The following is a 14,685-nucleotide window of genomic DNA, read 5'->3' on the forward strand; positions in this document are numbered from 1 at the left end:
TAGTTATGACATTCCCATTAAGGCAAAATGGAAACATGAATATGCTGATGGTACTTATGTCTTATTAACTATAAGAATCAAAAATACAGTCATAATGATGAACTAACATTTTTTTTTTTTTTTTTTTGCCAGTCCTGGGCTTGAGCTCAGGGCCTGAGCACTGTCCTTGGATTTTCTCAAGGATAGAGCTCTACCACTTGAGCCTCAGCACCACTTCTGGCTATTTTTTTTCTATGTATGTGGTACCGAAGAATCGAACCCGGGTCTTCATGCATGCTAGGCAAGCACTTTAACCACTAGGCCAAACTCCCAGCCCGAACTAACATATTAAATTCACTTACCAATGTAAACTGATTATAGACTTGAATCAGATCTTCCATTTTGTACTGTTCAAGCACCACAAAATTTTCCAAGTTTCCACTTGATTTTTGTGCACAATTCAGGCAATATATTTCATAGGTCTTTTTTAAATTGCCTTCACTAGTGACAAAAAGTAGGTTAAAAACTTCCACCTAATTTTACACAAGACAAAAAGAAATAAAGTAATTAAATTTTGAGCCATTTTATTACAATCCTGGAATTCTTTTTTAAATTACTAATATGATGATATGTGATATACCTCATTACAGCAATACCAAAATGAATACAGTGTTTTGACATTTAGAGACTGGCACTAAGAGAATTATTTTTGTTTTAGTTCTCTCATTATTAAGTAGATGTATGAAAAGTTTCAATTCCATAAGTCAAGTTATGAATACAATGCAGATTGATCAATATCACTCCTTCTATTGTTCTATACCCTTATGTAGTTCAAATTTTATACAACATACAGTATATAATGATTATCTTTGCTCATATTTTCTATCACATTCCTTCTGCCCTTTAAACATGTTTCTGTTTCCTAGTATTCTTTTTACAGTTCCTCCACCCTATATGACAGTGTTGAACAGATAGTATTTAAGTATTTCATTATGTGACCCTTAGAACTCATGGGATTGCAAGTGAGAGCCACTGGTGCCTGAACGACTGGCTAAAATATAAAAATAATAGCCTTCATCTACAGTAAAACTATAGCAAACTGAAAATTGTCTTTAGAACTTTAATACTAATTTGATAAGCAAGAAGAGAACTTTTCTAAGTACTAAAAGTTACATTTTAAGGAAAATAAAGTCTTCTTAACGTTAGAGAAAGAAAAAAATGCCGTTTATACTCACAAACAGCATCACTGAATTAATACTGATTATGAAACTGATATACCAGCAGAAAATTACTTTTGGATTTGGTTACTTTTTACAACATCAAAGCAAAATTAGTTTAGTTATAGACCCAAAATAAAAAAGCTAAATAATCAATGGCAGCTCAAGCCTGTAATACTAGCTACTCAGGACCCTGAAGAAGTCTCTAGTTCATTAACTTCCTCCAACACCTACTTCTAATGCAATAATAGGGTAAATTACCACAAATTAAATGAGTTTAATTTCACAAACAATAAATTAAAAACCAGGGTAATTTAAGTAATTAGTGAGATGTTTTTACCTTTAGACATAAAATTTAAGTCGTAGGTCAATTTCTGTTTAAAAATAAGATTGGTTAAAACAATTGTACTTCAAGCTATTCAGAAAATAAAAGATTGCAGTTTAAAGGCAACACAGATAAAACTCTGTAAAATTTGATCTCAATCAACATCTAGGCACTGTGAATTCTCTCCTTATGTATTCTAGACTCTGAGATTGGTATAATAGGTGCAATATCCAGGCATCTTGGGTCAGCAGAAACAAGTGGGAGGTTTGTCATCCAAGCCACAGTGGAAAGTATAAATAGGAGGCTTGTAGTCTAGGCTGGCATGGGAAAAAAAATGAAGAAAAAAGGAGGCAGAATCATAAGTGAAACAATAGAACAGCTGTATAGTATAGGAGAAAGAGAAAGGGAATAGAAAGAGATGGTCATAGAGGAGAGGAAACACTTACCTCACAGATACAACAGTAGGAAGCTGGATCTTTTTTTGTGCGCCCATGCCATATGACCTCTTTTCCTGCTGCAACAAGAGCTTCTCTCAATGCCTGACATTGCTTTAGAACTTTCAGAAGGCAATACCTATTATAGAGAAGAGTATGATGATTACAAACAAATACTTAGGAACTCCACACACAAAAATAGTGATTAAAAACTATAACCCAGGCCAGGGGTTTGGCCTACTGGTACAGTGCTTGCCTAGCATGTATGAAGACCTGGGTTCAATTCTTTGGTACCACATACATAGAAAAAAACTGGAAATGGTGCTGTGGCTCAAGTGGTAGAGCTCTAGCCTTGAGAAAGGATGGTACTCAGGCCCTGAGTTCAAGCCCTGGACTGGGGGGGAGGGGGGAAACAAAAAAAAAACAAAAACCTAAGTATCTACTCATGATAACATTTCATTTAATCATGAATAGAAGGCTAAGACAAAATTAAAGCTTAAAACAACCAAGGGCTGGGCAAGATGGCTCACACCTATAATCCTAGCTATGCAGGAGGCTGAGATCTGAGGATTAAGGTTCAAAACCAGCGTAAGCACAATAGGACCTGAGACTCTCATCTCAATTAACCTCTAGAAAATGTAATGGGGCTTGGCTCAGGTATGGTGATAGCCTTGAGCTGAAGAGCTCAGGGACAGACACCATCTGGGCCAAATCCAAGCCTCATGACCTTCCAAAAAAACCCAAAAAAAACTAAAACAAAACAAAAAACAAAAACAAGGGCTTTTTAAGGTGCTGGCTATAGAGCTCAAACACAAGATTTGCATGCTTTCATTGAGCATTTCTGCTCAAGGATAATGATCAAACAACTGAGCTAGTTAATTGGAAGTTAGAGCTTCACAGACTTTCCTATCTATCAAAACTATCATCCTGAAAGCTGTATTTAGCTTTAATATTAGTTTGGCAAGCAAGAAGGAGAACTTTTCCAAGTATTAAAAACTGCATTTTAAAAAAGTCTTATTAATGTTATGGAAAGGAAACTTACACTCACAAACAGTATCACTGAATTAATACTGATTATAAAACTGATAGACAGAAAATTTAATTTTAGATTTGCTTATTTCAAGACTAAAGCAAAATTGGGCCTGGTGTTGGCAGCTGTAATCCTACCTACTCAGGAGGCTGAGATTGCAGTTCAAAGACAGCTCAGGTATGAAAGTCTGTGAAACTCTTATCTCCAATTAACCACCCCCCAAATAGAAGGGATGCTGTGGCTCAAAGTATGAGCCATGAGCTGAAGAGTTCAGGGATGTTGCCCAGGCCTCTAGAGTTCAAGCTCCACAACCAACACCAAAAAAAAAAATTATTATTTTTTTTTTTTTGCCAGTTCTGGTGCTTAAACTCAGGGCCTGAGCACTACCCTTGGCCAGCACTCTGTCACTTGAGCCATAGCACCACTTTTCACTTTTTCTATATATGTAGTACCAAGGAATTGAACCCAGGTCTTTGTGCATGCTAGGCATGCACCGTACCACTAGGCCAAACTCCTGGCCTTAAAATTTTTTTTTAAAGACAAAATTGGATTAGCAACAGAACCAAAATAAAAAGGGAAAGGAAGCTAGAAAATGACAGTGAAGCCTCTAATACTAGCTACTCAGAAATTCCCAGCACATTATCTAATTCCTTGAAAAGTATCAAATAGGTTGAACAAAAATGCATTGAGCAATATTTCTGAAAATATATCTCCTGGCATCAAGATTTTTAACTGAATTGAAGTACTGAAGTATTTTGTTAGAATTATATACCTTATATTTAAAAGAACTGCTATCAAGTTATCAGTACATAAAATTATTTGTTTCACGTTTAACATCTTTCTCATTAGAACTTAACTTTCATGAAAGCAAAAGCACTATCTATTTTGCAACTTAAGATAATTCCTGATGATTTTTTTTCCCTCGAGGCTACCACTATACAACTCTGAGTAACAGTGCCACGCTTTGTTACCTAGTGGTTAACTGGAGATATTAATCTCAGGGACTTTCCTGCTGGAGTTGGCAATGTGAGCAAGATCCTCACGTTTTAGCCTCCTGAGTAGCTAGAAGTATAGGTTCCCAACATGTCTAATGACTTGATAGTTAACAAGCACAACTAAGCAAATGTGACAAGATTATAAACTATATGTAATAAATTATATAAATTGGATTATAAATCATAGAATAATCATATGAATAATTTAATTTTATATTTAATTTTATAATTAAATGTTACATAGCAGTTCAAATTTGTCTTTATGCTTTGAAAATCATGTAATACAACTAATTGTGGAACAACATGAACAATGTATGAAAACAAATAAAAGTTGCATAATAAATTTCATAAACTCTATCTTTAGATACCTGCTTGACTAATCATACTTATAATCTGAACGTACACAGCAGACAAACATTAAAAAATGGCAGTTAGGCTAGGGGCAGTAGCTCACGCTTATAATCCTAGCTACTCAGGAAGCTGAGATCTGAGGATCAAGGTTCAAAGCCAGTCCAAGCACAAAAGAACCTGAGATTCTTATCTCCACTGAACCGCTAGAAATCAGAAAATGGGGCTTGACTCAAGGGTAGGGTGGTAGTCTTGAGCTGAAGAGTACAGGGATAGCTCCCTGGACAAGTTCAAACCCTATTTCTCTTTCTCTCTTTCTCTCTCTCTTCTCTCTCTCTCTTTCACACACACACGCACACACACAGAGGAAGTTAGAAGTGATCTCCAAAAAAAAAAGGAAAAGAAAACACCCAAGCTCAGAATAAACTGCTGTAGTTTAAAATTCAGCATATGTGAACAAAGCATCGCTAGTTGCTTTTAGCAATTTTTCTTATTAAAAACAAAGTTTACATGTAGACTTCATAGCAAATACAATTTTGTAGTGTATGTTTGAAAAACTCAGATGATATAAACAACAAAACCCCCCCACAAATTATAGTAGATCTTTAGTACATAATGATATTTTCTCCTACTTCCGCCCCTCCCCCCATGCCCGAGATTTTTTCTCTAGATATGGAGATCTTTATTATATGCATTTTTAAAGTATCATTCTAAATGTCCCATATTTCACTGAAAATAAAATGTTACAAAAATTCTTTTTTTGTTTTGAGACATGGTCTATGAAACCCAACGCTATAAGACAAATCTTGAATTATAGTTCTGGGCTGCTGGAACTGTAAGGAAATACCAATAAACCTGCTTTTATACATTTTCATTTTTATAAATTCAATTACATTCCAAAGTAGAAAATGAACTGCCAGTAAAAGGTACCACTTACTACAGGAAGAGATTAGTAAAACCAGGTAATATTAAACTGCTTTTTAATAAACTTCAATACTTTCCTTTGAATTTTCTTTTTGTAAATGTTTTTCTTTCCATCTATGAAGAAGAGTAAAAACACTCAAGTCTGTTACTCCAATTCATAACAGAAAGATGAGTGACATTATCCATATCTAGTTTTAACTTTCAATCTGCAGTGTAAAAGAGTTTGTCTTATTTCTATTATTGACTATTATAGCAAATGCTGTTGTGAAAAGAAATATCGCAATTTACCATTGGTACGCATACCAAAGAACTGCAATAGTTATTGAAAAAATAGATGTAAAATTTTGCAATTAAAAAAAAAGGTGAGCACAGTGGTTCATACCTGTAATACTAGATACTCAGGAAGCTGAGATCGGAAAATCAAAGTTCAAAGCCAGCCCAGGCACAAAAGGACCTGAGACTCTTATCTCCAATTAACCCCTAGAAAATGGGAAAAGGGAGCTTTGGCTCGAGGGTGGGAATGGTAGCCTTGACCTGAAGAGCTTAAGGACAGCACCCAGGCAGAGTTAAAGCCCCATAACCCCTCATTCCCCCCCCCCAAAAAAAGGCACATCAGGGGGAGGAGGGGAGAAGGGGGAAACGAGGGAAGGAAGGGAGGGAGGAAAGGCCAGAAATGATGTTGTGGCTCCAGGGTTAGGGTGGTAGCCTTGAGCTAAAAAGCTCAAAGACAGTGCCCAGGTCCAGGATTCAAGTCCCAAAACTAACAACAAAAATTACCCAAAGAACTACATATTGTACAGCAAAAGTACAACCAGTTACCTTTTTTTAAGCATAACAAGCTACTTCAAGTAGTGCTTTCCAAAATTCACCTACCTTTTCATGAGTTATAAGAATAGATTCATATCCTTTTTTTTTTCCTTTGTGGCCAGTTCTGGGGCTTGAACTCGGGGCACATGGGGCATTATCACTTAAGCCACAGCACCATTTCTAGCTTTTTTGTGTATGCAGTAGCAAGGAATCAAACACAGGGTTTTATGCATGGTAGGTAAGCATTCCACTACTAAGCCACACTACTGGCCCTTTTATATCCTGTGACTTCATTCATAATGCTTTCTTATGATTCCAGCTTTTGTTCTCTTGAACAGAAATCTCTAATACAAAGAAAGCAATTTTTTAAGGCTCCCTATTAGTTCCATTTCTAGAACAGTCTAGAACATGCTTTCCTTCCATTTTATGATTACTTCCACTTGTGTCATGTTATTTCACTTTACAATTTCAATTTAAGTTTCCCAAATCCATAGCAGCAGTTCTCATAGTAATTTCACCAATGATAAATGAAGTAACACTTTTTAAGGATGTTGGCTAGAATCCCTCCCAAGCTTAAATTTATCTGGAACATCCCGGTTAAGTCAGCAGACATTTAATGATGAATTCATGCTAAGTTTCCTAAGTACTTGGACTCTTTCCCTCCACAGTGCACTATTACAGGTTTGGCAACATTTACTGTTTGTGTCAGCCAACTGAAAATGTTTTTGTAATCCAGAACTGTTTTACTTAAATGGTAAGACATGGATTTAACGTAAATTTAAACAAAAAAAATGCACAATGGTAAAAATGCTAGACAAAATTTTATATATATACAAACATATATATACATATACACATACATAATATCACAGATGAAATTCCAGTTAAGATTAGTCTGAGATCTTTCATATGTAAAGTTAAAAAAAAGTATGTCATTAAATAAAGTTTATAACTGAAGTATTTTAACATTAAGAAATCATTTATAAGCTACACAATAGTATCAAAAGTAAAAACAGACTAACATAAATGATGTAAAGAGGAGAAGATTAAAAAAAAACAACTGGGGGCTATAGTACAGAAAGTTATCTATTCCAGTAAGTTCTGTGTTTTTCCTGCTCCTTACAGTAGTAGCTTCAGCTTTTAAAAAAAACTATATTTAACTTTTGCATTTGGTACAGAATAAGAGACAGGGGTCCAGTTAAAGAGTTCTACATGGATATCCAAAACACATTTTTTTGGTTTATTATTGTAAAATACCTAGAATTTCTACAACTTGGTTGTGATCTTAATAAGACATCTTTCATTATTTATAAATTCTTTAAGTAATATTTAGGGGAAAATATAAATATATGAATTTTTTCACAATCATAAGTATCTTTGTTCATCCTTATATTATAAGGGTTATGGGCAACTATTTAGAAATGAAAAACATGATTTTTTTTAAAAGATTTCAAAACCAACCAGGAGTGGTAGAGTGCTTGCCTAGCATGCACAAAGACCCAGGTTCAATTCCTTGGTACCACATATATAGAAAAAGCCAGAAGTGGTGCTGTGGCTCAAGTGGTAGAGCTCAAGCCTTGAGAAAACCCAAGGATAGTCTTAGGCCCTGGGTTCAAGTCCTGTGTCTGACAAAACAACAACAACAACAAAAAAAACTACTTACTTAATCATTTCAAAAAGTTTGGGATCTGAAACTTTAATATTTCGTGCCATATTCCAGGAAAGATGAACCATGGGTACTACTGATTTTACATTTTGTAATTTGTTCCATTCATAGCGTTCTACAGCCAGTTTATACTGACTGGCTAGAAGAAGAAAAGAAAGCAACAATTAAAAAATATCAAAAAAAATAAAAGATATCACATCTCAAATATTAAGTGCAATACCAATTCTCAAAAAGTCTACTTTTAAAAAAACATAATATCTATATATAAATTATTTTTAAAATAAGTTTCCTTGATTTGTACTTCACATTGTACAGGTGGTAAAGTGAGGCAATGGTTCACATCAATAATCCAAGCTAAAAAGAATGGTAAGATACAGAAGATAGAAGTTAGAATACAGCTTGGTCAATAAAAATCCAAACCTGAAGTAACTACAGGCCTGAGTACAGGGCTCAAAGTTATTCAAAATTAGCTATACAAAGCATATGTAAAGAATATGTAAAGAATTTCTTTTATAAGAAGATACTTAATTTTTACCATTTAAAAAAAGACACTAAATTTAAAACTCTCAAATATAAAAACCCTAGAACACTGAAAGTATATGTCAATAGTAAATTATATTTATTATTTGCTGATATTCATTCTTGAATTGGCTTTTAAACATAATTGAATCCCTGAAATATCAAGAATTGTCCTCATTTAATGAATTTTTCCCATAAAAAAAGAATATCCATTAAAAATAATCTTTTTGGCTGAGTGCTAGAGGCACACACCTGTAATCTTAGCTAATCAGGAAGCTGAGATCTGAGGATCGCAGTTCAAAGACAACACAGGCATGAAAGTTTGTGAGACTCTTATATCTAATTAACCACCAGAAAACTAGAAGTGGCACTACTGTCAGGGACAATGCACAGGCCTATGGGTTGAACACTAGCCTTGAGCTAAGGAGCTCTGGGACAGTTCCCAGGCCCAGAGTTCAGCCACAATGCCTAAATAAATAAAACTTGTTGTATTATTTTAAATACCTGTAAGTGGACCAACATTCCAGGCAATGTTGTTGCACCACCCAATAGCCTGAACCCAATGCACAGTGCCAGCATTTATCCAAACCAAATCTCCAGGTCGCTGAATAAATCTATACACAGGAACATTTGCTTGATATAGATCGTCCAGGTTAGGCCACCAAGAACTCATTAGAAAATTTAAATTATTTCTGAAAAAGAAAGAAAAAAGAATAATCCTGAATACCAAGTTTTAAGTGTATAATCAAATATCATAATGTGAAGTAAACTAAAACTTTAAAATGCCAGTCCTGACATAATTAAAATGTTCATTTACAAAATCAATGTGATAACATCTGTTTCTCAAAGTGAGAATGTGAAGTGACAATGAATTCAATTACCAATTGACTTAGCCAAAGCTACTTGCTCACATATGTAATCCAATCCAGTCATGAGATTGTCACCTGTAGGACCAAGGGCTAAAGCCACCCTAAGCAGAAAAGAGAATCTCCATCTCCAATTAACTCAAGCTGTAGAATATCTGCTGTCAGCCAAGAACATGAGTTAAAAAATTAAAGCCTCAAAGTCAGGAATGTTAAAAACTTCAAGTTACACTTAATCAATTCTGTTAAAATAAGAAATAAAATCTTTAAGAAATAAAAAGAAATAAAATCAATTAATGCAAATAGGGTTATTTTCTTAGATGTTCAGAATGATTTTTATATGTAAAATCATAAACTAAAACTGTCAATTTCAAAAGCATATTTAAAGCTCTAGTAAAGCTATGACTACTGTATAAAACATTTCCATAAAATGTAAATGAATTCATGTGGTAGTTTCACTACTTTCATGCTCAAAATGATTTTATATGTAAAACTATAAAAAATAAATTCTCAATTTCAGAAACACATTTAAAGTTATAGAAAAGAAATAAAAACCATATCTTAACATTTCAACAAAATACAAATGAATAATTCTTTATTACTCCTGAAAATTTTAAACTTTTAGTTGTCACTTGTGTTTTAGAATCCTGGTACTAGGAGTAGTTACCAAAATCAGCAAAGTCACTAGTTTAATCTAAAAAATAATACATATTCCTATTTCTCTGACAAATAATTATTTTCTGTAGCACAAAAAGGATTTATTAGGTGATTATTCTTTATCTGTTGCTTAAGGAATCAAAGATTCCAAGTACCAATGAACATATTTATTACAATTTGCTTATTTTACTTATTTATTTATTTCTGGGGTGAGATGTACCATTTTGAGACTTGAACTCAGGGTCTGGAGATTCTTCCTCCGTGAACATATTTTAGTTTCCAAGATAGTGCTCCAACCTTCAGGCTTGTAACTGATAACCTGAAGGTAAGACTGACAGACTTTCTTGCCTGAACTGTTTTCAAATGGCAAACCTGAGATCTCAAACTCCTTAATAGCTAAGACTATTTTTTTCAAAAGGTCATCGGGAGTTTGGAGTATGTGGTATAGTGCTTGTCTAGCACGCACTAAGACCCATTTTTGATTCCTCAGTAACATATATATAGAAAAATCTGGAAGTGGTGCTGTGGCTCAAGTGATAGAGCTCTAGCCTTGAAAAAGCCCAAGGATAGTGCTCAGGCCCTAAGCTCAAACCTGGCACTGTTTAGGGGGTGGGGGGAAGAAACTCTGAAATTTCTGAAAAAATTTCTCAGGTTTTTAGCCAAGCCAAGTATAAAAAGTCTGATTGAGCAAGAAGCAAAAATTGAACAAGTTCATCTTTTAAAATTACGACTCTTACATTTTAAGAAAGGACTTAAGAATTTAAATCTGAGACTTACTTTTCACAGAAGTCATTCAGAACACCCCAATAATCTTCAGGTACCACAAACCATTCACAATCACCAGGACCAATATTTATATTAACAGAACAGAAGTTATTATTTTCTTGGTGACCTGAAAAGTAAAATGAAATGAAAGCCATAATCACATTACAAACATAAGAAGTACATATGAAGGCTTAACACGAGCAAGTGAAAAACAATCTATAGAATAGGGAATAATACATAAAATGAAATAGACAATAGCTAAAATTCCACTCCCTCTTCCAAAACCTACTTCATATACTCACAAAACAGTATTACAAATTAGTAAGTTTTCAAAATGGAATTGGACCTATCAAATTTATGCACCTTAAAAGAATGATTCATCAGAGGTTTATGTGAAATGTTGTACTAATGGTAAATAAAGAAATAATCTCAAAACGTTTTAGATTTAATTCACAAAGAAGTGACAGTATACCAAACTGACCATCTCCCACACTGGATTATAATGATAAAAATCACATTGTATAATTAAAATTATTTTTATTCACTGTGAAAATGGCAGATATTGAGTGGTTATTGATTATATGGTTCACTGGCATACAATGAATATTTTCATATGAAGCCATATAGACAATGAACATCATTTCCCTGCTTTTTAAAAAAAAAATAGCTTAACATCCATGCTTTGCACCACCATAAAATAACTTACAAATAGTGATATGTTTTAAAGTCAGGAATGAAGTAAAACTTTGAACCACAACAATCACTCAAAACCACTATTAATGATGATTGACAATAGAAATGGAGTATGTAATGTTCCTAATAGAATTTTAGACTGACTTTATATAAAGCTTATAAAAAAAAGTAGCATCTAAAAACTACCTCCCTCCCCCCCCACCGCCAAGAAAAAACAGCCTTCTGTAAAGAGTAATATTTAGACAAGTTTTGCAGTGGTTCAAGAGTTAGGGTGGTAGCCTTGAGCTAAAGAGCTCAGGAATAACACCGAAGGACAAAGTTTAAGTCCTACAACCAACAACCATCACCACCAACAAAAAAAGAGTCATATTTGAGGCCAGGAGTTTTATCCAGGTTCAATACATAGAAAAAAATGGAAAAGAAATTATGGCTCAAGTAATAGAGCACTAGGGCTTGAGAAAGCCCAAGAACAGTGCTCAGGCCCTGAGTTCAAGCCCCGGGACTGGCAATAAAGAGTAATATCTATGGTAGGCAATAGTAGCTCATGCCTGTGATCCAATTACTTAGAATGCCAAAATCTGGGGATCTCCATTCAAATCAAGCCCATACAGGTTTGAGAAGTCCCTGAGAACCTATTTACAGTACTACCATAAACCCGGTGGTAAAGCTGTAATTCAAGTAGTAGAACCCAAAAAATTCAAGGACAGTGTGCAGGCCATAAGTTCAGATGTAAGCACTGCACCAAAAAGAAAGAAAAAAAAAAGAAAAAAGAGAATTTTAGCTGTATTGTACACTTAACTTGCTGCACATTAGACATAATTCACAATATATGGGTCCTATAAAATACAAAGCCAAGGCCATATTCCAACAGATTTATAATACAGAACTTTTATGCTCAAAGTAGACATTTTCCAAACTTTAATGTAAGCTCTATGGAATTTAGCATAGTTTAAAGGCAGTTCCTGCTACTGTGTAGCCACCAGAAAGAAAAGCAAACTAACTTTCAACTAGGAAGAATTAAACCATAAAAATCCATGAAAGCTTAAACAAGAATGTATCAAGAAAATAAATTAATGTGTTCAAGAAAATATCCTTGCAGACAGATACCAATGTATAATTCAAAACCATTTCAAAAGACATTTTCAAGTGTGGTGGCTCGCATTTATAATCCTGGCTGAGTAGGAAGCGGAGATCTGAGAATCAAGGTTCAAAGCCAGTCCAGACACAAAATGACCTGAGACTCTCATCGCCAATTAACCTCTAGAAAATTGGAAGTGGGGCTTGGCTCAAGGGTAGGCTTGTAGGCTTGAACTGAGCTCAGGAACAGTGCCCAGGCCCCAAGAGTAAGGTGGTAGCCTTGAGCCCAGGCCCAATTCAAGCCTATGACCTACCTATACCTCCACTCCCGGGCCCTCCCAAAAAACATTTTCAAATAATCTATGGAATAACTACATTTGTACCTTGGCGCAGTGGCTACTCAGGAGGCTAAGATCTGAAGGTCAAAAAAGCCAGCCTGGGCACTAAAGATCATGAGACTCTATCTCCAATTAACCATTAGAGAACCAGAAGTGGCACTGAGACTTAAAGGGGTAAAATGATAGCCTTGAGCTGAAGAGCTAAGGGACACAGGCCAGCCCCAGACCCACAACTGACCCAAAAGTGAGGGGGGGTGCTACATTTACATTTAAATTTAATAATTCAGTACTGACTCTCACACCTAGTTATAGGATAGCATTACAAAAGCTAGATTTACTCATCTGATTAAGAAAAAAGGGATTTATTCACCTATTATGTTTTCTATTGTTAGCAATGAAAAATCATGGAAATTAGGTTTTTTAGTTTGTACTTACAAAATATTCTCAATTTAGTCTCTTGGTTTGCAGAGTAACATATTTAGCTTCTCGCCTTTAAAGATTTTGCTGAAAGCTAGAAAGTGGAATACTTAGGAAAAGAACACGATCATATATTTTAGGTATTGCTAATGAATCTTATTACATGTGGTTAATGATAGAAAATGATTTTACTATAATTAATTTTCATGATAAAATGTAGAAAATACTGCCAACTTTCAATGCAGTAAAGTTTAATGTCATGGTTCTTTCATTTATTAAGTGATTTAGTGCCTCTGACTTAAACTTTTACTAATCACTTTGTCTCTGAAAAAAATGTAAGGAAAAACCCATTATAAATGGCACTATAGGCTCAAACAATTGTCTACTCAGAAAGCTGATGTTTGTGGATCAGTATGAAGTAGAAATTGGACTCAAGTTGTAGAGTGTCAACCTTAAGTGAAAAATGCTAATAAACAAGGGCAGGAGTCCCATAATGACAAAACAAAACACAATTTTTGGACACCTGCTTAGCCATATTCATCTCTGCACTATTCACAGCAGCCAAACAATGGAAACAATCTAGATGACCTACTGAGGAAGAATGGATACAAAAAATGTGATATATATATATATACACACACATATACATATATATACACACACACAAAGGAATTCTACATATCCAACAGACAAGATAAAACAATGGCATTCGCTGGGAAGTGGATAAAATTAGGGCAAATCATGTTGAGTGAGCTAAGTCAAGACCAAAAGAACATAAGGCACATGGTATCCTTAATATGTGGATATTAGATCCAAATAGTACAGAAGTGATGAGTCAATATTTGGGTACCCAAGGTTATGGACATGGTCTTGGAGATATAAACATAACCACATAGGGGCCGGGAGTTTGGCCTAGTGGTTAAAGTGCTTGCCTAGCATGCATGAAAACCCGGGTTCGAGTCCTCGGTACCACATACATAGATAAAAGCCAGAAGTGGTGCTGAGGCTCAAGTGGTAGAGCTCTAGCCTTGAGAAAGTCCAAGGACAGTGCTCAGGCCCTGAGCTCAAGCCCAGGACTGGCAAAAAAAAAAACTTAACCACATAGACATAAAAAAGTATGATGGGATATATACTGTACAGATATAATGTTATATTATACAGATTGATATATATTTGTGACATACAAACCCTCAGCTTAATTTGAATTTTGTTCTAAAATCTGTGTGCCAGTAATTATATAGAGAGAATTCCTTTCTGAATACTTGTTTGTTAAACATGACATTTGAAATATGATGTAAAAAATCAATGGTAATAAAATCTTTAAAAGAATTATGAAGGACAGGGAGTTTGGACTAGTAGTAGAGTGTTTGCCTAGCATGCACAAACACCCAGGTTCAATTCCTCGGTACCACTTACATAGAAAAATGCTAGAAGTGCTGCTGAGGCTCAAGTGGTAGCGCTTTAGCCTTGAGAAAGTGCAAAGACAGTGCTCAAACCCTGAGCTGAAGCCCAGGACTGGCAAATATTATAATAATAATAATAATTTCTGCACAGATAAACGCATAGCTTCTAAAGTAGAAAGACAGCCAATCAGCCAAATGCTTAATATCGAGTATCTACAGGAAACTCAA

The 14,685-nt window shown here is 34.8% G+C and overlaps 1 protein-coding gene across 5 annotated transcripts in view; it reads right to left on the minus strand.

The window, feature by feature from the left end:
• LOC150040331 (histone demethylase UTY-like) overlaps window positions 1-14,685 on the minus strand; it is a 105,841-nt gene that overhangs the window by 15,613 nt on the left and 75,543 nt on the right. For 4 of the 5 annotated variants that reach the window (XM_090327358.1, XM_090327360.1, XM_090327359.1 and 1 more), the window contains 5 exons: window positions 10,542-10,656; window positions 8,749-8,936; window positions 7,723-7,864; window positions 1,968-2,094; window positions 342-512 (listed from right to left, as the gene is read on the minus strand). In XM_090327358.1, the coding sequence (XP_090183484.1) occupies window positions 342-512; window positions 1,968-2,094; window positions 7,723-7,864; window positions 8,749-8,936; window positions 10,542-10,656 (743 nt within the window). Of the gene's footprint in view, window positions 1-341; window positions 513-1,967; window positions 2,095-7,718; window positions 7,865-8,748; window positions 8,937-10,541; window positions 10,657-14,685 lie in introns of those variants that run through there. The other variant, XM_090327361.1, reaches the window with a different exon arrangement.

Source organism: Megascapheus bottae, chromosome Y, assembly GCF_031878675.1.
Source record: "Megascapheus bottae isolate mThoBot1 chromosome Y, mThoBot2.hap1, whole genome shotgun sequence".
Taxonomy (NCBI): domain Eukaryota; kingdom Metazoa; phylum Chordata; class Mammalia; order Rodentia; family Geomyidae; genus Megascapheus; species Megascapheus bottae.